This window comes from Sinocyclocheilus grahami, unplaced genomic scaffold, assembly GCF_001515645.1.
Source record: "Sinocyclocheilus grahami isolate Dianchi unplaced genomic scaffold, SAMN03320097.WGS_v1.1 scaffold885.1, whole genome shotgun sequence".
NCBI lineage: Eukaryota > Metazoa > Chordata > Actinopteri > Cypriniformes > Cyprinidae > Sinocyclocheilus > Sinocyclocheilus grahami.
This window is the reverse complement of record NW_015506064.1, coordinates 93,449-115,969: the sequence shown is the minus strand read 5'-3', so window position 1 is coordinate 115,969 and position 22,521 is coordinate 93,449. Positions and strand designations below refer to the sequence as shown.

General features: G+C 36.4%; 3 protein-coding genes across 7 annotated transcripts; 2 read left to right on the top strand and 1 right to left on the bottom strand.

The window, feature by feature from the left end:
- Positions 1 to 2,523: 2,523 nt before the first annotated feature.
- On the bottom strand, positions 2,524 to 16,863 carry LOC107563650 (nuclear ubiquitous casein and cyclin-dependent kinase substrate 1-like). 3 transcript variants are annotated; one of them, XR_001606121.1, is made up of 9 exons: positions 16,401 to 16,863; positions 14,832 to 14,881; positions 14,084 to 14,138; positions 13,763 to 13,791; positions 13,492 to 13,623; positions 12,341 to 12,511; positions 12,087 to 12,227; positions 10,607 to 11,940; positions 2,524 to 2,534 (listed from the first exon to the last, which is right to left on the bottom strand). XR_001606121.1 is itself a non-coding variant. In XM_016248572.1 (8 exons), the coding sequence occupies exons 1-8, from the start codon at positions 16,415 to 16,417 to the stop codon at positions 11,645 to 11,647; spliced, it is 891 nt and encodes a 296-aa protein (XP_016104058.1). In that variant the 5' UTR covers positions 16,418 to 16,863; the 3' UTR covers positions 10,562 to 11,644. The 3 variants fall into 3 exon arrangements, 2 of the variants coding, with proteins under 2 accessions (XP_016104058.1, XP_016104059.1); XM_016248572.1 differs by lacking the exon at positions 2,524 to 2,534 and having other exon boundaries at positions 10,562 to 11,940; XM_016248573.1 differs by lacking the exon at positions 2,524 to 2,534 and having other exon boundaries at positions 10,562 to 11,940; positions 12,087 to 12,224; positions 16,401 to 16,861.
- LOC107563649 (major facilitator superfamily domain-containing protein 4B-like) lies at positions 3,421 to 9,213 on the top strand. The gene is made up of 10 exons (XM_016248571.1): positions 3,421 to 3,650; positions 5,276 to 5,474; positions 6,237 to 6,470; positions 6,548 to 6,701; positions 7,156 to 7,286; positions 7,379 to 7,552; positions 7,743 to 7,890; positions 8,703 to 8,773; positions 8,853 to 8,970; positions 9,086 to 9,213. The coding sequence occupies exons 1-10, from the start codon at positions 3,421 to 3,423 to the stop codon at positions 9,211 to 9,213; spliced, it is 1,587 nt and encodes a 528-aa protein (XP_016104057.1).
- Positions 16,864 to 20,901: 4,038 nt separating the features above from the next.
- Positions 20,902 to 22,515, top strand: LOC107563678 (NEDD8-activating enzyme E1 catalytic subunit-like). 3 transcript variants are annotated; one of them, XM_016248618.1, is made up of 5 exons: positions 20,902 to 21,059; positions 21,228 to 21,383; positions 21,521 to 21,623; positions 22,207 to 22,290; positions 22,379 to 22,515. In XM_016248618.1, the coding sequence occupies exons 2-5, from the start codon at positions 21,339 to 21,341 to the stop codon at positions 22,486 to 22,488; spliced, it is 342 nt and encodes a 113-aa protein (XP_016104104.1). In that variant the 5' UTR covers positions 20,902 to 21,059; positions 21,228 to 21,338; the 3' UTR covers positions 22,489 to 22,515. The 3 variants fall into 3 exon arrangements, with proteins under 3 accessions (XP_016104104.1, XP_016104103.1, XP_016104102.1); XM_016248617.1 differs by lacking the exon at positions 20,902 to 21,059 and adding an exon at positions 21,079 to 21,112; XM_016248616.1 differs by lacking the exon at positions 20,902 to 21,059 and having other exon boundaries at positions 21,122 to 21,383.
- Positions 22,516 to 22,521: the final 6 nt, after the last annotated feature.

The following is a 22,521-nucleotide window of genomic DNA, read 5'->3' as shown; positions in this document are numbered from 1 at the left end:
AATCGGCATGCACTGCGAGCGTTTTTTTCCAAGGAAAAAAGCTCTGCTCTCGTTTGTCTCTCTTTTCGAGGAAAGAGGGGCAGCTTTCATGCTACCCTGACTGGTCTACCGTATCTGGGTCGCCCTGAGGGGTTTCCCCGATCACCAGGATATCCCCTCTTGCTGAGGCATCGAGCGGGAGGCATAGGTGGCATTACGAGAACCTTCCTGTGTAAATGCTGTCTCGGGCAGTGCTCCCCTCTTCTTTGAGGGTTGTATTTGAGCTTGCCTCTCCCGTTTGGCCCAGTACTTCCGGGTATCTGTAACAGATGCTTGGAAAACTCTAAATAAGTGCAGCACTTTAAGCTTTGCGCACTTTTCTCAAATCCACATAAGTGGTACGTGTGCAGGTTATGCTTTGCGCACTTTCTAAAATCCACATAGTTGGTAGGTGTGCCATGGTTCCCTGAGTAGGGAACGAGACAGTGCGTCCTCTAAGTTTCTTTCCATGCTGCGGACGCAAGCTTCAGACGAAGAAGTGAATGATGTGTAGCTCCCGGCGCCTATTTATACTATAGTCACACCGGTAGTGACGTCATGGCTGTCGCCGGCCAACGAGTTGGTGTTTTTTCAATGTATGCTTCCGACACGGGTCACGACGAGGCATTCCCCATAGCGACCCCTAGTGGACGCAGTGTCTCGTTCCCTACTCAGGGAACGATGGTTACATAAGTAACCTGAGACGTTTTTGTTGCTAGAAAAAATATGCATGTATGTTCCTGCAAACACCCAAATGGGTCCCCAAAAGGCAACCAGGATATGCAGAATGAGAACACTTTGTATTGTAGTGCTGTTGCTTGATTTGGTGCAGAACATATGTGATCCTGGACCACAAAACCAGTCATAAGTAGCATTGGGTATATTTGTAGCAATAGCCAAAAATGCATCGTATGGGTCAAAATTATCGATTTTTCTTTTATGCCAAAAATCATTAGAATATTAAGTAAAGATAGTGTTCCTTGAAGATATTTTGTAAATTTCCTACCGTAAATCTGTATAAATCTCAATTTCAAAAAATGTACCCTTAAAAATTTAAAGCAGTTTTGCTTTGAAACAATTTATATGTTTCTTCGTAATCTCACTGTACAATATACAATGTATAACAATATAAACTTTACAGAACTCAAGGAAGCTCAACAATATACATCCCAAAAGTTGCAAGTTACAATAAGAGATCAGTAATGAAGCATTACATGCAAGAAAAAATCATCTCTGTTAATATATACAAGAGAAGTTTAAGGTCTTTGAGTTCTTTGAGGTCTTTGAGGTCTTGGTGGTCCTGTAGGTCCATGGAACCTTAGGAGTCCTTGAATGTGTGAATTTTAAAACAAATGTGATTAATCTAGATTGATCTAATCTTTTAGATTAAAATAAAATAAAATAAATCTTATTTTTTTACATAAAATTTCAATACTGTATCAAAATATAGTATTTAGTTGTGTATGGTAATATATATATATTTTTATATTTTATTCTTTTCTCTTTTTACTTTTTTGGTCACATGTAAGTGTGAGCAGCTCTGTGCAGTTAAGGATACTTCTCTCCTCTTCTCCACTAAGTAAGTAACAGAAATATTGAATTGTTAGAATTTTTTTAATCATTACTTGGGTTTATGTATAAACATACCCAGTCACAAAAAACATTAAAGCTATGATGCCATGACTTTATATCACGTTTTCCTTTTAACATTGTGAAGAGCTGAATACTGTTTATTTTTTCTGCTTTTGGACTTCGTGAACATAATTGTTTTTACACAAACACATGGAAGAGACATACTGTAACTTTAAACTCGATTGTGTATTGCATCCCTCAACCTCATCATCTGCAGAGAGAAAATGCCACTCAATCGCACCAAAATGATGGACTTAAAGGCATCATAAAGGTTTGTAAAGATATTTCACTAGAACTCGGTCTTCATCACATCTATTTTCTGTTTCTAGTTTGTGTTTTACTTCTTTATGTATTTATTCATGTTCATTGTCAATTGTCATTTATTAATATACTCAGCTAATACCTGTTGTTAAGAGCACTGACATTTCTTGCTACAATTTCACGTCAATAAAAAGTACCCAATTGACACAACATGCTGTTGTTGTTTTTGTTTTAATGTAAACCACTAATGGAGGCTACAAGATATTAGATAGAGGGGTAAAAAACTATTTTAATCAATAATATTAATAATGCTAATATTAATTATATAAATATAGTTATATATAGCAAATATAGGTTATATATAGCACTTTCAAAGCATGGTTCTTTATGGAACCTTATTAAAAGGGTTCTATTTAGCACCAAAAATGGTTCTGCTATTGCTAAAGAACCCTTTTCTGGTACTGTTTAGAACCATTTTTCTTGCAAAAAGTAATATAGGTTTGAAATGACGTGAGGGTGAATAAATGATGACAGAATTGTCATTATTATTTTAATATTATTTCAAAATGTCATATTGAAATATGATTTCTAAATGTAGTTAATATGTTATATTCTATAACATACTAACATATAAATATTCAATAACACATGGTGATATGTTATAGAAATATAAAGTGTTTTTATGTCATGAATTTTAAAACAAATTGTTATTTAATAATTAAAAAAACAATAAAATTAATTTAATTATCTTTTATTAAAATATTTGCTTTATATTCTGCAGAATAAATAAAGTCATGCAGATTTGAAACTAAATGAGGGTGAGTAAATGATGAGAGAATTTACATTATTGCTTTAAAGGGACACATATAAACACACAGGTCTTCACCAGGACCTTATAAGCATAGGTTTTGATGTTTCAAACAAAGCCTTAAGATGGGTTCATAAGCCATTGTTTAACAAGTACTATATATAAGTAACACTTTGTAAATTTACAAAGCTAATGATTGTCCCGTTGGCTCTCTGGATTATTTTGTAAAATAAACATGAATCAATGACTTAAGCCTTGAAACATTGCATTGATACGGAGTTGAAGAGCCAACAATATAGTATTTATAACCAACCTTTTGACATTTTTTCCTCGTAGGTGTTGAGATCATGAAGACATAATGTCCCATAAAACATGCTGATGTGATATAAGTGGTCCAGTTATGTTCAGATTATCACATTCTGATCCACAACTCTCATTGAGAATCAAAATCATTGACAGTTCAGCTGAAAATCATTGACAGTTTCGAAGAGCTCTGTTGAGAGATGATTTCTAGGCATTAACTTCAGAAGCATTGCACAAAGGTTCATGAAACGGGAGGAATGAAGGAATATAAAAGCGGGAAATGATCATCTATTCTGTGATCTGTCACCTATGATCTGAAACCCACTGAAAGAAACTTCTAGACACCAGGACTCAAAGAACTGCAGCTGTGATTGGAATTGGTTGGAGATTTTCACGCTATGTTAATTGAAGAGCATATATTAACACTTTTCAGAAGGAACTGTCAATATACACTGACATACTGGAGTGTGTTCTTCAGCTTTGGACTGAGCATAGCCTTTCTGGGGCCTACGATCCTAGATCTGAAATGCCAGACTGGCTCCACGTTACAGGAGATCACCTGGGTGTTCTTCTCCCAGCAGCTCTGCCTGCTCATAGGCACCTCGACTGGAGGAGTTTTCACAAAAACGTGAGTCTCTGCTGGAAAAGAGTCCACTAACGATGGGCATCTTGCAGGTGACCGTGATTTCACCAAGTACAACATGTTCCTGGATCAACATTCTTGTTGATCCTGGAAACAACATTCCAATTAATCAATCAGAATTGAGGGATAGCTTTTCATGAAATATCTGTTTTAGGCTTACAATCAGGGTTGGGTGCGTCCACACCCTTGTTAATCAGCTATCATTTCACACTGATTTTAGGAAATAATGATGGGTAGGGTTAGGTTTAGGGGTAGGGATTGGGTTTAGTCTATATTTTTGGACAGTAATGTTGATCCTGGATCAACAAAAGATGTTTACCATTTGGTGTGAAAAATGTCATTTTAATTGTAATTTTTCTTCATTCATAAAAAAAAAAAATATTTTTATCATTGTTGTTATTATTATTATAAACAAATAAAAATAAAATACAAAAATAAAAATTACTAAATAAAAACTGTATAAATCACTTCCATCACTTTTGTAGTATTTCACTGTAAAATAAAAGATTTAAGAAAAATATTTAAGTATAATATTTAATATTTATTTAAGTCTTAATATCTTCATTTTCAAATGTTAAACCTTCAGACTTTTATTTGGATGGGAAAAAAGCAGGGAGACCTTAAGGGAGCAGGGAGACTTTTTTATATGCAAGAACACAGTGCTGCGCTTCGCTCTGAAACATGCAACGCATATCTTTATTTTGATTAATCGTGCAGGACTACTTCTGACTAGCTGTCAGACACATGAAAACACATAAATAAGATACAATTTAAGACTCTCCATGAAGTGCAGATGATCATCATGTTGTGGTATATCAAGTGGTGTGCTCAGTGCTCACTAAGCTAGCTTGATACCGATATTAAACATGTTTGAAATAAACATATCTTTTTTTCAAAAGATATTTCAATATCTTGTAGCCTCTATTAGTGGTTTACATTAAAACAAAAACAACAACAGCATGTTGTGTCAATTGGGTACTTTTTATTGACGTGAAATTGTAGCAAGAAATGTCAGTGCTCTTAACAACAGGTTTTAGCTGAGTATATTAATAAATGACAATTGACAATGAACATGAATAAATACATAAAGAAGTAAAACACAAACTAGAAACAGAAAATAGATGTGATGAAGACCGAGTTCTAGTGAAATATCTTTACAAACCTTTATGATGCCTTTAAGTCCATCATTTTGGTGCGATTGAGTGGCATTTTCTCTCTGCAGATGATGAGGTTGAGGGATGCAATACACAATCGAGTTTAAAGTTACAGTATGTCTCTTCCATGTGTTTGTGTAAAAACAATTATGTTCATGAAGTCCAAAAGCAGAAAAAATAAACAGTATTCAGCTCTTCACAATGTTAAAAGGAAAAAGTGATATAAAGTCATGGCATCATAGATTTAATGTTTTTTGTGACTGGGTATGTTTATACATAAACCCAAGTAATGATTAAAAAATTCTAACAATTCAATATTTCTGTTACTTACTTAGTGGAGAAGAGGAGAGAAGTATCCTTAACTGCACAGAGCTGCTCACACTTACATGTGATCAAAAAAATAAAAAGATGTTAGAGATCATTAACAGATCCAAGCTGTTTTCCTTGTGTTCTCAGGTTGTTCAGGGCCCTCATCGCTCTCTTCTTCTCCTCCCTCATCATCTCTGTGGTTTTTGCTATCATCCCACTTTGCTATAATGTGCTGTTACTGGCGGTTGCTATGGCAGTGTCAGGCCTGGCAATGGGCATCATCGACACTATTGCAAACATCCAACTGGTGTCCATTTATAAGAAAGACTCTGCTATCTTTCTACAGGTGAGGAAAGACATTTGTCTTCATATATCTCACTCAGGAGAGGTGCTAGTCCATACATACATTTACAGGGTTTATTTCAACTAGTTGTATTGGTATGAAAGGGTGTGTGTTTTATTTTACTTATTTGTTGGTCAGTGATGGTCCTGTATAGTAGAAAAAGATGTAGCATAATTCAAATGGAATTATTTGAAAAGAAAACAAGAAATGTAAGAAAGCGTTTTAAAAAAGAGGTGTTTAAAGAGGTGCTCCTGGTCAAATTCTACCCCCTCACCCCCCAAAAAAAAAAAAATATATATAAATGTTTTTCGAAAAGAAAAGAAAATCTATCTCCTCCTGTCCTCATCCTGTTAATATTTAATTACAGAATAAAGTAGTAAATAAATAAATAAAAACCTCAATCTCAATCTACCTCCAAATTTTCATTATTGTAATGCAAAATACAGTGTCTTATATCTTATATAATAAGAATTATCTTAAAAGAACAGAAATACTAAATGCATAATGAAAATTGTGGTGATGTGGTTAATTGTCCTAGTATAAATGTCACAAAATAAAAAATACAAAAAATAGTACCATATTTTTTAATTTTTTAATGCAATATATGCTTTTTTTTCTTTTGATTTTAGGGAGGGGAATGCAGTTTGGATAAGGGCATTATTAAATGCATTATTTATTTAGTTGATAAATAATTTGATTAAATTAACACCTTAAACTGACAGCTCTAAATGGAGTCTCTTGTCTGTGTCTTCACTCTCTTTCCAGGCACTGCACTTCTTCATTGGACTCGGTGCTCTGGTGAGCCCCCTGATTGCAGACCCTTTCATATCAGAGCACTGCCTGGCCAGTAATAGCACAGAAAATGCCACAGAGATAATTCACCACTTCAGATCCAGCTTCAGGTCACCTGTAATCCACACTGAAAATTCCCCAAACTCAGAGCCGGTGGAGGAGAAGGCCAACGTGGCATACGCCTTCTGGATCATGGCTCTCATAAATGTAAGCTGATGCATAGCCTTGTGTGTGGTGTAGAAAAGGTCTTGGATCTCTGAGATCGCAGTGTTTTTCTGTCCTAGTTGCCTGTGCCGATTGCGGTTTTTGTGTTGATGTACCAAGAGAAGCTGCTCCCCTTCTGCCCAAACAGCACACCACGACTGCTGGACAAAGATGAGCTGGCCATGGAGACTAAAGCACCAGAAGGCACAGAAATGTCTGAACCAGACGATACAGGTACAAGTGAACCGCAGTATTAATTTAACATGTAATTTATTCCTGGGATGGCAAAGCTGCAGTCATTACTCCAGTCTTCAGTGTCACATGATCCTTCAGAAATCATTCTAATATGCTGATTTGCTTCTCAAGAAACATTTATTATTATTATAATCAATATTGAAAACAATTTAAATGTTTTTGTGGAAACCCTTTTTTTCAGGATTCTTTGATTAATAGATAGTTTAAAAGAACAGCATTTATTTGAAATATAATTATTTTGTAAACAGTAAAAATGTCTTTATTGTCCCTTTTGATCAATTTATTGCATTCCTGATTAATACAATTATTAATTTATTTCAAAAACATTTCTAGACCCTTTTAAACTTTCAAAAAGTAGTGTAGGTGATTGAAACTAACATTTAGTTATTGAGGTACGGCTTTTTGTTCCCTTTTTTTATTGTGGTCCCCTTAGGTTTTCATCATGCAGGACATGGAAACATCTTCAGCTGCTGTATGAATGGAAGCCTGAGTGGGTTACCAGTCACGTTTTTTGGTATCCACATCTTAGGCAGTATGGTGCTGTTCATGACGGAAGGCATTATGGTGAGTGAGCTCAATGAGGCTAATTATTTTTATGAATATTTTTGAGAACTTCAAGTTAATATTCATCCCTGACTATTGAACCTCACTTTTAGGGGGTCTATGCTGGTTTTGTTTACACGTACGCTGTTTCAGCTCCCATGTTGCTGCACTCTAAAATGGCAGCATACCTGAACTGTATCTTCTGGGCAGCCGTCACTGCTGGACGACTGGTGTCCATCCCGCTATCATACCGATTCAGACCTGTGCATCTGCTCGGCATGAACCTGGTAATCTCTTAATACAGTATAGCTGATTATCACTGTTTATAGAGCACACATTCACCCAAACTACCTGTAAGTTTTTACCATCATACATGCTCCCCTGTGTGCTATCAGCTATTCAAATAAAGCATGTGGCTGTTGAGTATGTAATGAATCAAAGATTTAGGATTGTTGAATGTGAATCCTCTTTCTTAAGGCTGGTGTGATTGTAACGTTGCTGCTGTTACTGATCCTCTACACAAACAGAGTGTTTCTGTTTGTTGGGACGACCTTGCTTGGGCTTTTCATCAGCAGTGTTTTCCCCTGCCTAGTGGCCTACACCGAGGACATCCTAGAGTACCGCGGTAAATTACACACAAACATACTTCATGTTTTATATCATGGTGGGGACCTTTAACTTTCTGTTGTTCTTACATTCTATATTCCATAATAATATAATATATTATTATATTCCATAATACTACTACTACTACTACTACTAATTATTATTTTAATAAATAATTCTTAATTAAATAAATACTACAGACTTGATATTATGAATTTATATTTATATTACAAAGATATTACAGACTTTATATTGCAAATTCTTATTATCTTATTTTATATTATGAATTTATGAATGTCTCCGTTTTTATTTTTTATAAAAATTCAAACTTGACCCCGAAAGTGAGTGAGAAAATTTGATTGGAAAAAAAATAGATAGATATTTAGATAGATAGATACATTTAAAATTGTCATAAAAGAATATATATATGTATATATTGAAAATTCAATTATATTTAATGATTTTAAATCCTCCTTTTGACTTTTTAAAGTTAAGAATATATAAATATAGACTTATGATTCTTCTGATGGTCCCCACAGTCAGGGCCGGATTAACATAAGGGCTAGGTGGGGCTGAAGCCCCAGGGCCCGCGGATTGAGGGGGCCCGACGTGATTGGCTGTGGAGGAATGGAAAAGTAGACCTAGAATTGATTGGCCATAGTGAGCACCCAAGCTTTCAGTGTGCCGATTGCTGAAACCCCACCACGCCCCCACATATTAAGCACTGTTATTAAAGCCAAAGGATACACAGTTATGAGCAAATAAGACCAAACACACACACACACACACACACACACACACACACATAAAACTTTCTCTTTTTTTCTTCAGGATGTGCAACAACAGTCTTAGTGACAACTGCTGGAATGGGTGAGATGACGTTGCAGGTGTTGGTTGGATCAGTAAGTACTTAGGCTCCCATTTTAACATTTGGGAAAGATTTTCTAAGGAAGTAAATAACCCTGAGCAAATTTCTTCTAGCTAATTCAGAAAAAAGGGACTTACAGTTTTTTGGTGTGTGGTTTGGTCATTGGATGCCTCGGTTTCGTCTTCTTTCTCAGCGTTGTCCTGTGCAACCGTATCCACAGAAATCTCACAGGTAAAAACAACAAACTTACATGGTTATAATTTACGAACTTAACTGGTGATATTAATACTTTTTGAGTAAATTGGACAACAGTATATGAAGCTGTCTCGATGTGTTCACCATCCAGGAGCATCTAAAAAAGCAGCCATGGTGGAAGCGCCACCAGCACCTGCTCCACCTGCTTCAGAGAAAACCGCACCAGAACAGAAAGTTGCTGTAATACAAACTGAATCAATTAAATGTGACTCTGGATGAGAACATTCATCGGTCATAACCTGCTGGAAATATTTAATACAAAAGTAAACAGTCAATGTGCTTTCATTATCATATTTGTGTAAACAAACAACAAAAACTCTAGATAGTGATGGAATGTTTTTTATGTATTTCTGCTAAGTTTGGTATTGGTATATATGTATTTTTTGTTTGTTTGATGTTCAGTTTCTCGCAGATAATACTGACTGTTAAATTATGAATACTATTGGAAGAGAAGACTTTAACAAATGTGAGAAATGTTTCATTACAGGTGGGGAATTAAGTAATTTATGGCATAAAATGTATAAAGTTTTGTACTTTACCCAAGACTGAAAATCATTAACACCAAATTAAATACCATATTAAACTCTCAATTAATTATTCACCAACCTGAAGAAATTCCTAGAACTTTCCTAGTCATTCAAAACATTTTTTTATCTGGGTTAATCTGGTCTTGGGCTGGAAGGTTCATGAAGTACTGTATTCACATGAAATATGATAAACTCATGATGACTAATATAAACAGTAATTTGCAATAAATTATTTTTCACCATGTCATCGCCCTGCTGTGCAAGTTTCATGTGTTCTGCCAAAATAAATACAGCATGTGCTCCCTAGACAAATTATGATTGAAGTCAGATGCTGAACAATTCACTCTCATGTTGATCCAAACTTTTTTATTCTTTACAAGCCAAAGCTTTTTGTTCATACAATGAAGGCCACTGAGGTCTAATGTTGTGTTGTTGCAGTTAAAACATTCAAAACAAACTTTAAAATACCTTTTGTTAATTTTAGTAAATCGTGGACTTTCAAACCAAGCAGCTTTCAGATGGTCAATGACATGAATCTGCATGACCAACTTTAATCCATTGCAAAATCTGCATTTGGAAATCTTGAGCTCATGTAAAATTACAGATCATATGAATTATTATTTTTATAATAATAAAAAAAAGAGTAAAAGAAAAAGTAGTATTTCTCTCAAGCTATTGCTTTGAATGCATGTGTGACTTTTGACTATATTCAGCTGTCCTGGGATGTACAGTGTTGGTTATAAAAGACAGCATGTAGGATAACTTAAGGACTGTAAGAACATAAAACAGCCACACATCAGAGATCAGTCTTCTCTGGTCTTCTTCAAACTTATAAGAACTCCTGTAAGAAATGTGCTTCAATTACATTCATCCAGCACTTGAAGAAAACCTCTGGCTGACAGTCTTTAATCAGAAAGATGCTAAGTAAAACATTATGAAGTCATTTCCATTACAACTAACAGAAGTTTATGCTGTAAAAAAGTGAAGGACAGGTCATCAACTACTAGATTTCTTTAAAGATACATTTTATTTTTTCCGTGTAAAACAAATTTTACAAAAATCAGAACAGCGTAATTAAAACAAACATTTATTTTGGATAAATTATGATATAGACTGAAAGGCTACAGATTAGGATGGAGATACAAGCAATAAAAATAGTCATATGCAGCTGAGAAAGCTATGGACGGTGTGCACTGAATTCAGCTCGTTTTTACCATTCTAATGGCTCAACGGACCGCTCATTTAAAAAGGCATCTATAAGCGTCAGATATTCTTAAAAAATGCACACATGAAGCATCACAGAGGTCAATATTAAGGTTTTCACTAGCTCACTTCTGACATCTCTCAACCTGAAGGTTTACATCCGAGCCTGAGACTCCACCCACCGACGTACTTCGCACCACGTACATGAAAGCATGCCAACCATGAAAGAGGTTCAATACAACCATAGAAAAAGTCATCTTAGTTCGGAAAAATGCTGATTTACTAGACTGAATTAAGAAATAACTGCACGGAAAGTGGGAGAAAGTAGCATACAACAGCTATGTAACGTACAGTCGATGTAGCAAGGAAATCACGTGACTGAACTGAAGCCACAACAATCCAGTGCAGTTCATGACGACAAGCGTATATGCTCATTATAAGCCTGTGGTTTCATCGGTCAACGCAGCTGGGATGAGATCATGTACATTAAAAGTCACAAAAAATGGTTTGTTTGGGAATAAACAAGCAGTTTTGTTCTTTTCAGATACATTTGGAAAAATGTTTAAGATGCCCGTAAAGTAAACTACAGAGCCTACAGTATAATCTGTATTTTTCTGGGGCAAATCATCTTCGTGAAGGTCAACTGTAGCAAAACGGTTTCGGCAAAAATGTCGCAAAGCTATAATTGAAACATTGATAAATATTTATACGAAAGACCGCAGTTGGGGACTAGGCCAAACCGTACAGATTTAGGATAGGTCTGATGATACTTTACAGATTTCGTTTTGTGATATGGTATTTACAAGCTGAGAGACATAACAAACATCCAAAACACCCTTCGAGTATTGTGGGAAATCAATTCAACTGTTCCTCATTAAGAAAAACAGATAACAGACATGTTCACCAGCAGGTGAAAGAGCTCAGTCTTCACCTGATGGAGCTTCCTCCTCAGAAACATCGTCCTTTTCCTCTTTCTCTTTCTCATTCTCATTCTCATTCTCCTTCTCCTCCTTTTCTCCGTTGTCATTGTTTTCCTCTCCTTCGGCGCCGCTTTCGTCATCCTGCGTCTTCTTGGGGGCGGGCGACTCCTTTCTGTCTTCCTCCTCCTCCTTGTTGCTCTCGATATCTTCATCTTCGGCTTTTGGCGAGGCCTTCTTCACAACTCTCTTCACCTTCGTCTGATGTTTTCCTCTCCTCTTCTTGGGCCCTCGGGTCACTGGAAAAAGATAATTGACGTCATTACTGTAACTGGGACCATTGAAGGCGTCTGGAGGAAGTTCTTAATTAATTAAAGCAAGAAGTGATTAATTATGAAGGTATTACAATTGACCTTTCTGATGGTAGGATTATGGGTGGCTTTACCTGAAGCCCTTATCTTGGGTTTAGGTGATTTCTTGTCTTTGCTTCTCCTGCTCACTTTTGAGTTCTTCCGTTTGGGTCGGCCATAATCGCTGTCATCATCGTCATCCTCAGCCATGAAGTCTTCGTCACTGCCTGAATCTTCAATGAGGAGAAGAGGGAAGTATAAATAAAATCAACAAGTATCTAACTGTTGGCTAAAATGTGAATGTCAATGTTATTAAAAGATTTTGTCTCTAACATAATACTCCTCATACCCCCAGTGTAAACGTCACTGTCATCTTCCTCCTCCTCTTCCTCTCCCTCCTCATCCTCACTTCCTCCATCCCCAAGAAGAATCTCCCTCTGTTTGGATGCAGCTTTAGTGGCAGCCTGACGCACCTGCCTGCCCTTCTTCCTCACAACCTTACCATCATCATCACTGTCATCTGTGCGTCAAAAGAGCAGATGCATGGTTAATTAACACAAGCTGAAAGTTTGTTAACTATGCATTTGTATTTGCATTTGTAAACACAGGCATGAAAATGTTACTGAGGTTTAGTGTGGTTAAGTGAATAAAAGCAAATTAATTAGATTGGCAACATTACAGCTGAGTGCAGACTGACATTGTAAAAAGGAATAAAATAACAAAATTTTATTTTAACAGCATAAAGAGCGAATGAAGAAAAGCATGAAATTTTAACTATTATTTACAATAAATATTACATAGAGATTAACAGATGATGAGGTGGGATGTTTATATTTAACATGATACACTACTAGTCAAACAAATCTATATTTCCCTTATTTAGGATGTTTACATTTTTACTGATTACTATTTGAATAATTAATTGAGAAAAAACTTTAAGCAATATTTACTTAATTGCCTTACTTAACTGATATAAAATATGAAAAAAAAAAACTTATATCAACTTGTTGCCAAAGCAACATTTCTTATTTTCATTTAGTTTAACTTGATGTGCTAAAATAATTTAAACTAAAGTTGTGTAGACACACACACACATATATATATATATATATATATATATATATATATATATATATATATACTATAGACATATTAAAAACTAATAAAAATAACAAAAACACTACACAATTACTACAACTTTAACTCAAATTTAAACGAAAACAGAAAACACAAACAAAAACTAATTCTAAATATATATTTTTTAAATACAAAAGTATCTCAATTATTTTAAAATAACACAGACTTGAAGAATACAAGCCATTATTTTCATTTCACTTATATTTTATATAATATATTTATAATTTAATATTAAGTTAAAATATATGAACATTATAAGGCCAAATGCACAGACAGTAACTTAAACCATCCATGATGTCAGAAATGACTGAATGACTTTATGTAATGAATGAAGCAGTCCTTCAATGTTTACATTGGTAATACCTGCAGGCCTTTTCCGTTTAGCTGTTGCCTGTCTCCCCCTGCTGGCCTCTTTAGCATCAAAATCACTGTCACCACCATCATCCTCCTCTTCCTCATCCTCCCCATAGTCATTGTCATCACCACTGAAATCCTCTGGAATATGAGAGAATGTGTCAGAATATTCAATAACTGAATAAAATAGTATTTTTAAATAAAATATTTAAATATCAAATCCTGATATAAAATAATAGTAAAAATGAATAATAATTAAGTAAAATAAAAATGGACTTACTCTTGTGGTCCTTGATTCGAGAATCATCACTACATAAGAAGAGATAAAGCACTTATTTTTAAGGGTATATAAAATAATTCAGACAAAATACAGACACCATGAATTTAAATAAAATAAAACAGTGTAATGAATATGTATGCAGCTCATAAATAACATTCCAAATGGAGGAGAGCTAAAATAATTACATGCAAACATGCCAGTGGTGCTTAAACTGAAATATCACACTTTTACAACAACTATTTATCATTTTTGATTACATTACTATCTTAGATGCTACATATTGACTGTTTAACAATATTCTAATAATTCAAACAGACTGACCTGCGTTTTACAGAGGTTTTCTCAGGTCGATCCGATTCTTTTCCATATTCCTCATCTGTATGAAGTCATTCAGTTGAATCAGGTTAGAAAGCAGCAAGACTTCAAAGCACATTCAACACTGCATCTACTAAACTATTAATGCAGCACGGTGTCATTATTTAACATTAGGGCTCATTTTCCATTCGTGTTTTATTTTAAGCACTTTCATGACTTTTCCAAACCTGGTTACCTGCATCGTCAGACTCCTGGAATTGTGCATAGTCGACAACCCTTTTATTCCTGTGCACAAAGAACATGAACGGAAAAGAAAATGACCCACAAGAGAACAAACATACATGCAGCAGAATATGTTTATAAATCATTTATTATCTATGACCTAAACATTTGTTCACAACAGGGGTCGTCGATCTATATGAATATTTTTATGGCACAATATTAATGCATTTACATGCTTCGATGCAATGTCAATAAACATAAAATAATAATTAATGATGTCGCTTAATGATGTTCTTGTACATTGCATTGCAAATGTACTTTTTAATGTGGGATGAACAATAAAACATTTAGCTTTGGCTGACGTTAGTTTTACATTTGTTTTTTGATTTTTATTTGTCAGAGCTCAAACAAAAAATTGCCACTGCATCTACTAAACTATTAATGCAGCACGGTGTCATTATTTAACATTAGGGCTCATTTTCCATTCGTGTTTTATTTTAAGCACTTTCATGACTTTTCCAAACCTGGTTACCTGCATCGTCAGACTCCTGGAATTGTGCATAGTCGACAACCCTTTTATTCCTGTGCACAAAGAACATGAACGGAAAAGAAAATGACCCACAAGAGAACAAACATACATGCAGCAGAATATGTTTATAAATCATTTATTATCTATGACCTAAACATTTGTTCACAACAGGGGTCGTCGATCTATATGAATATTTTTATGGCACAATATTAATGCATTTACATGCTTCGATGCAATGTCAATAAACATAAAATAATAATTAATGATGTCGCTTAATGATGTTCTTGTACATTACATTGCAAATGTACTTTTTAATGTGGGATGAACAATAAAACATTTAGCTTTGGCTGACGTTAGTTTTACATTTGATTTGTATTTGTCAGAGCTCAAACAAAAAATTGGCAGGTTATTGCACCTTTAAAAACAACCTGATTTGAATGCAGCAGAACTTCTCTCTAGGCTACAAAAAAACAAGCTTAATTGTATTGAATCTATAATAAATATTTTAAATGGTGGCTGATTTATTATTATTCAAAAGTTGTATTCATCCTCCATATAGCAACAGAGCTGTCACTCCTTTTATTTAAAGCTGTGCAGCTTGACTGAAGGGGCAGAGGAGACAGGGGTGCCATGTTGGAGTAGGTTAATTGCCATGCCAATAGCAGCAGTGTGAGGAGGGACTTTGTGTTTGCAGAGGGCATTGAACTACAGGCCCTGCAGGTCAGATTATATCCACTGCCCACAGGACCTCCTCAATCCATAACTTATACCGACGAGACCAACATTCCCTCCCAAGCTCCTAGAGAGCTCGCATATTAAATAAAAACACAGATGATAAACAACATGTTGCCAGTGTTAACATCACTTGAGCTCGTTGGTTCATAGCAACGCTACGAAAACAACAAGGGCGCATTTAAATATATGTTTATCGCGAAAAATAAACCTTTGTTGATTACCTACTTAGGGGCCTTAATTTCTGATTGAAAACAGATCCAACCTTAAAGTGCATTAATTACAAGCACAAGTTTGCAGGAGAAACGGCTCGAGTCGTGTGTGTGAAGTAATGGCGCGCGTTGCGCTGCTCAAACACACGCGCGCTGCTAAACTAACACTAATGCTCACGGGACTAACGCAACTGTGGAAATCCACCGCAATACCTTAGTAGTACACCACACTCTCGCTACACGACGAGGTAATCGTAAAGCGCATGTTTTTATTTTCTGGGCGATAATGGCTAGCTGGTTGTTTCTGCATAACATTAACTAGCCACCAGCGTGAACTAACGTTACTATCCCGCTTTTTATCCGCTTGCGGTTAGCATACGTGCGTCTGTGGATGCAGAAACCGATGTAACGTTAGCCATGTTTCCAATGAAAATAAATCTATACACGTATAAAGAGATGGAAATCTACGTGTTTATGTGTGATTTCAGCTGTTTTGGATTGCAATTTAACCACGCGCAGAAAAAACGCTGGTTAGCCACTTAGCAAACATGGAGAGACCCACATACAGATCGCATCATGTGCGAACCTGCTATTGCTGTAGAGCAGGAGACGAACAAAACGCGCTTACCTTGTAGGTCTCGCCATTCTGCACACAGGTTGAGAGTCTTTTGCTATTCCAAACTGCAGTTTTATTTGAAAACCAATGTGCTGGCTTGCAGTGCTAGCTTTTTGCAGCTGAGATCCAGGTGTCTGCTGCTGCTGGAAAGCGCTTTCTGTAGCACGGAGCTGTGCGAAACTACCCGAATGCAATGCAAACTGCACTAAAGAGGCCCAAATTGTGTGCGATCTAGAGCATCTGTTTGCACAACGCGTTGCGGTCTGTGTGGGTAGAAAATGTTGAAGTATCCACAGGCCGGATTGACCTGGTTAAGCCTGCTGTCGAATAGTTGCTAACTGATTAGCTACTGCCTGGCCTGCCAGCCAGGAATCTTTTATGAGTAAAAGTGGGATGGGAGTCTGAAGAACGCAAGATGCCCGCAAACCAGGATTGGATGACCGCACTCAGCAACAGTCCTTTACAACCCACTCATTCACATAGAAAGATGGTTAATCAATCGATTAGATCATTTTATTTGAACTATTTCCAAATCCAGTTTAGTCAGATAATGTTATTACTATGAGATAGTGAAGCTAGACTCATTCAATCAGTGTAATAAACATATTAAACTTTTAGGGGTGTTTACAATATCACCAGAGTAAAAGACACTTGGGCACATTAATTCTGATTTAAAGGGGGTTAAGCAAACTGAGATTGCTGAGAAATGTTTTGTATTGCAATTGTTGCAGGCAACAGGTGTGTAGTGCTGTTTTATTTCAGAGACATTTGACTTGCTCCTTAGCCATGTTATTAAAACACACATACAGTGTGAACATTGCCTAATTTCTTCCAGATTTTCATGTTTATTAGTTCAGTAATAAATGCTTATAATCTGGGTCAAACACCAGGCTAGTTTCACAGTGCTGGAAATTGGTTAAAGATGAGAAGTGCTTGTCAGAGGGGTCAGGGTACAAAAAGCATTTTCTTACAGATAAAAGGAAAGCACTTTAAGCCATTGCCACTGAGACTGTGTGAAAATGCTTCTCCTCACTGGTAGATTCATATTGAACCAATGAAGGTTTAGCACTTTGATGGTATTTGAAAATCTAGCAAAGGATAAGCATGAAATTATTTGGATATTTTGCAGAGAATTAAAATGAAAAATAAAAATCTTTTGATAATTAAAAATGATTATGATCAAATGTGTCCTATGATGATGTAATTAAAATATAATAAAGTTCTTAAGGGTGTTGAACTTATATTTATTTTTCTTATAGTATTTTTATTTTTATTATTCAGTTGATTTATCCTGGTTATAATTTGTAACAATAAACATAGTTATGAATGGGGTTGTTTTTCTGGTCATAAATTAGCTTTGACATTCTGTGTGAAATGAAATCAGTTTTGAAGACGAGTGAATAAAAATGAAGGATAATTTAAAAATCTGCATTATGATACACCTTAGTGATGATGCAAACTATACAGGCAAGCAGATGAGGTCAGAAGAAATAATTTTTCTTCCATAAATTTCTTTCCAAAAAAAAAAAAAAGACTTTACTGACCCAAAACTTTGACACCAAAAAATACTTGTTGTAATGCATGTTCACATCTGCAGTGATTTTGTTTTAAAATAGGCCTGGACAGAGAGGAAGAAGATTGGAGGATTGGCCTGTCTATATCTCAAAGGGAGGAAGAGAGCAGGAGGCAGCGTGAACAGGAAGAGGAACAACTTAAAGCAAGAAATGTAGAGAGGCAGGCTGGCAATCAAGGGCGTCCTGAAGAGGAACTTCAGCGCAAAGAGCAGCTACTGGCTAAGATGCGTGAGATCGACATGCAGACTCAAGGTCAGGACTCAGACTTCTTTTCTGATGACACATAAGTGTCCGCTGTATCTATCTATGGCATAAACAGAATTGTGTCTAATATAGACTGTGTCTTATTGTGTAAGAAATTATGTTATTTTTCAAACCCATGTTTCTGGGTTTGCAGTTCTTGTAAACATTAATCTGGAACTTTAAATTAAAATCAAACAATCTTCCATCTAACACACGCAATACAATAATCATAAAATGTAATACATCATAGTTCAATATTCATCTTGATATAACTTATGTTTGTTTCCATATAAGTGCATTATATATTCAATATATATATAGATATATATGTCTGAAAGCACATCTGAAAGATTAAAACAAATAATCTTATATAAAATATTTTCACGATCAATATTGGCTAATATAAATGGCTAATGTTTTCACATGTTAAGATTACCGTAGTTTTAATGGTTAAAACATTTTATTAACTGGAATGGGTTTTTCGATTTTTAACATTGAAAAATCTGGGCCTGAAACAAGGGAAAAAAACAAACAAATCTCTGAAAAAAAACTCTCTTCACGAAGGGCGCTTCCAGAAGTCCTTTAGCGAAGGGAACATGCGATGGTCAGTCACGGAAGTGATTTCCGTTTGTGATCATGTGACCTTCGGTTAGGAGATCTTGCGATACTTTTCATATGATGCGATTTCAATTTTTCCTTTCTCTTTGAAGTGTTACAAGCTCTTGGTTCATGAAGAAGATTTGTAAAGTTGCAAAGACTAAAGTCTCAACTCCAAAGAGATATTCTTTATAAAAGTTAAGAGTCAGCCACACCTACCTAAAACGACTTGTTCTAACACGCTCCCACATATCTACGTCACGATGTGGGAAGATTTGCATAACGCCGCCCAAATGTTCACGCAAAGAAAGAAGGCGTAACTTTTATTCTCGCTGTAGTATTGTTGCTGCCACCATGTCGTGAAGTTGTGTGTTTCGTTGTGAAAGCGAAACTACTTTGTTTGGTCTTCCAAAAGAGGACGATATCCGCTTCGTCATGCCTAGAGCCGATCCTTCGTCGAATCCGCCGGCCGCCGGCTCACTCTATCCACCGGTCTCCGTCACTCTAGCCTGCTGGCCTCCGCTCACTCAAGGCTGCCGTGTGTGACGCTGTGTGTTTCGTTGTGAAAGCGAAACTACTTTGTTTGGCCTTCCAAAAGAGGACACGACTAGAAATCAGTGGTTACGTTGTATTTACAACACTGTTCCAGAACAGTTCAACTGAAATATTCAGATGTGTGCAGCACATTTTATGGAGGACTGTTTCCTGATCCTGGGAGAGTAGACTACAATGCCGGCTGTTCTGACTCACAGACTGTAAGTACGTTTTTTATATATAAAGAATTTGCCACTGATGATTCAAACATGAGTTTTGAGCAGTGTAGAGTAGCGTTTGTAGTTTGTCATTTCTCCGATCACAAATGCAGACATGGTTTTATGTTTACGCGCGATGCAATGCGTAAAAAGACAGTATAAGTCATTATAATCCGGAATTATGTCCCCACTGGATGCAACAAATGCCTCGTTTATAATGGGTTTTAATGTTTTTGTCTCGTTGCTCCGGCCAGACAGGGCATCATAGTATGGTAGCCGGTAGGGGCGTAACATTTCCGTCACACGCTTGAGGTATTCGGGCCAATTACAACGCACTGGATAGCTGGCCAATTACAGCACACCTCGCTTTTCAAACCGATGAGAAACAATAATGTACAGTATGTGGAAAATAATGTGTTTTTTGAACCCTAACTGAATTAGAGAGCTCTGCAATTACATTCTTACTACTGAACATAACAAATATTGTATTTTAAATTTTTACTCTGAATTTTATTTTATTTCGTTAAAATAAATTAAATTCAAATTTCTTAAATACTTAATTTGTGCAATAAGAGGAATGATGTGTAGCTAGCAGGTCTTTATTGCGAAATAAACCCCGAAAGGGTGATCAGGAGTTTCACATAATGCTGTAAAAGTACTTGTAATAATATTAAAATTATGTGTAAAATAGTTTTGCTGTTGTAAAATAACTTATAACTCAGTAATTTTTGGTAACACTTTATTTTAAGGTGTCCTTGTTACACGTTACATGTACTTACTATTATAATAACAATAAATTATACATAATTACATGCAAGTAACCCTAAGCCAAACCCTAATCCTAACCCTAACCATATAGTAAGTACATGTAGTTAATTAATATTACTCAGTATTTAAATGTATAATTACACTGTAACAAGGACACCTTAAAATAAAGTGTAACCTATTTTTTTTTACCAATGAAATTTCATTGCAAATACTTATTTTTCTTTGTGGATTTTATTTTACTTAAGCCTCTGCTTGGGCTCACATCTGACTAGTCTAGTGCAGCTTTGACACTTCCAGTATTAAAATATTACATTTTTTATTAAGTGAAAAGGAATATGCAGCATTATAGTAAATTCATTACCTTACTATCATGAATATAACACTTTATTGTGTATTGTTGTACACCCAAAGCCCTTTACAATCATGTGAGGGGGTCTCTCCTCAACCACCACCAGTGTGCAGCATCCACTTGGATGACGCGACGGCAGCCACAGGACAGCGGCGCCAGTGCGCTCACCACACACCAGATACAGGTGGAGAGGAGAGAGAGTCATAGAGCCAATCAAGTGGTTGGGGATTATTAGGAGGCCATGATTGACAAAGGCCAGGGGGGCAATTTGTTCAGGACACCGGGGATACAGCCCTACTCTTTACAAGAAGTGCCATGGGATTTTTAATGACCACAGAGAGTCAGGACCTCGGTTTAACATCTCATCCGAAGGACGGTGCTTTTTACAGTATAGTCTCCCCATCACTATACTAGGGCGTTAGGACCCACACAGACCACAGGGTGAGCACCCCCTGCTGGCCTCACTACCATCATATAATGTCTGCCACAGTAGCTATAAGCCCTGACAGTGTCACTGTGTTTTGGTTTAACTGTAGTTGGTGTGGTTTCTCTTCAGTTGTCCCTGCTCTCTTATGAAGATGGAGTTTTGGATCCCAGCTCTATCATTCCTCTGATAGATGGAGGGACAGAGGGCTTTAAGGGGAATGCAAGAGTCATCCTGCCAGGAATGACAGCCTGTATAGACTGCACACTGGAGCTTTACCCACTACAAGTACTGTAGTCTCACCCTCATATGCTGTTAATTCCATTCATCACTGTAAATGAAGGGTTTGCTGTGACCATACAATTATACATCACTCGTAGTCCTGAGATGAAGTGACTGTCTGCTTTCGTCTGTGTTCTCTTCAGATCACTTTCCCAATGTGCACTATTGCCTCAATGCCACGGCTACCAGAGCACTGCATAGAGTATGTTAGAGTGCTGCAGTGGCCCAAAGACAAACCCTTTGGAGGTGTGTAAGCTATATATACTGTATATACATTTGTTTTATAAGAGTTTATATGACCCTGACATTTTTGACGGTGAATTGAATGGCTCTACATTGCCTTGTGATTGTTGTGTGTCTTTATGGTGATAACCCAGAGCACGTAGGGGAATGCAAGAGTCATCCTGCCAGGAATGACAGCCTGTATAGACTGCACACTGGAGCTTTACCCACTACAAGTACTGTAGTCTCACCCTCATATGCTGTTAATTCCATTCATCACTGTAAATGAAGGGTTTGCTGTGACCATACAATTATACATCACTCGTAGTCCTGAGATGAAGTGACTGTCTGCTTTCGTCTGTGTTCTCTTCAGATCACTTTCCCAATGTGCACTATTGCCTCAATGCCACGGCTACCAGAGCACTGCATAGAGTATGTTAGAGTGCTGCAGTGGCCCAAAGACAAACCCTTTGGAGGTGTGTAAGCTATATATACTGTATATACATTTGTTTTATAAGAGTTTATATGACCCTGACATTTTTGACGGTGAATTGAATGGCTCTACATTGCCGTGTGATTGTTGTGTGTCTTTATGGTGATAACCCAGAGCACGATCAGTGGGTGTTCCAGGAGTCTTTAAAGAGAGCAGCTGAGTTTAATATCACTGGTGTCACCTACAGACTCACTCAAGGTAAAGCCAGCTCACTGATATAGCTGAGAAACTTCAAGAGTGCTTTCTTATAGCCTGTAATTCTAAGATGTTCATGCTTTTCTTTCAGGTGTGGTTAAACGAATCATCCCTGCTGTTGCATCCACAAATAAGAGTCATCGCTGGTATGGATTGAAGCTGAGAGGAAACAACAATTTTCTTCCGTTAGTTTTTTTTTAAATTCTTAATTTATGTAGTTGAGTTTTAATCCCC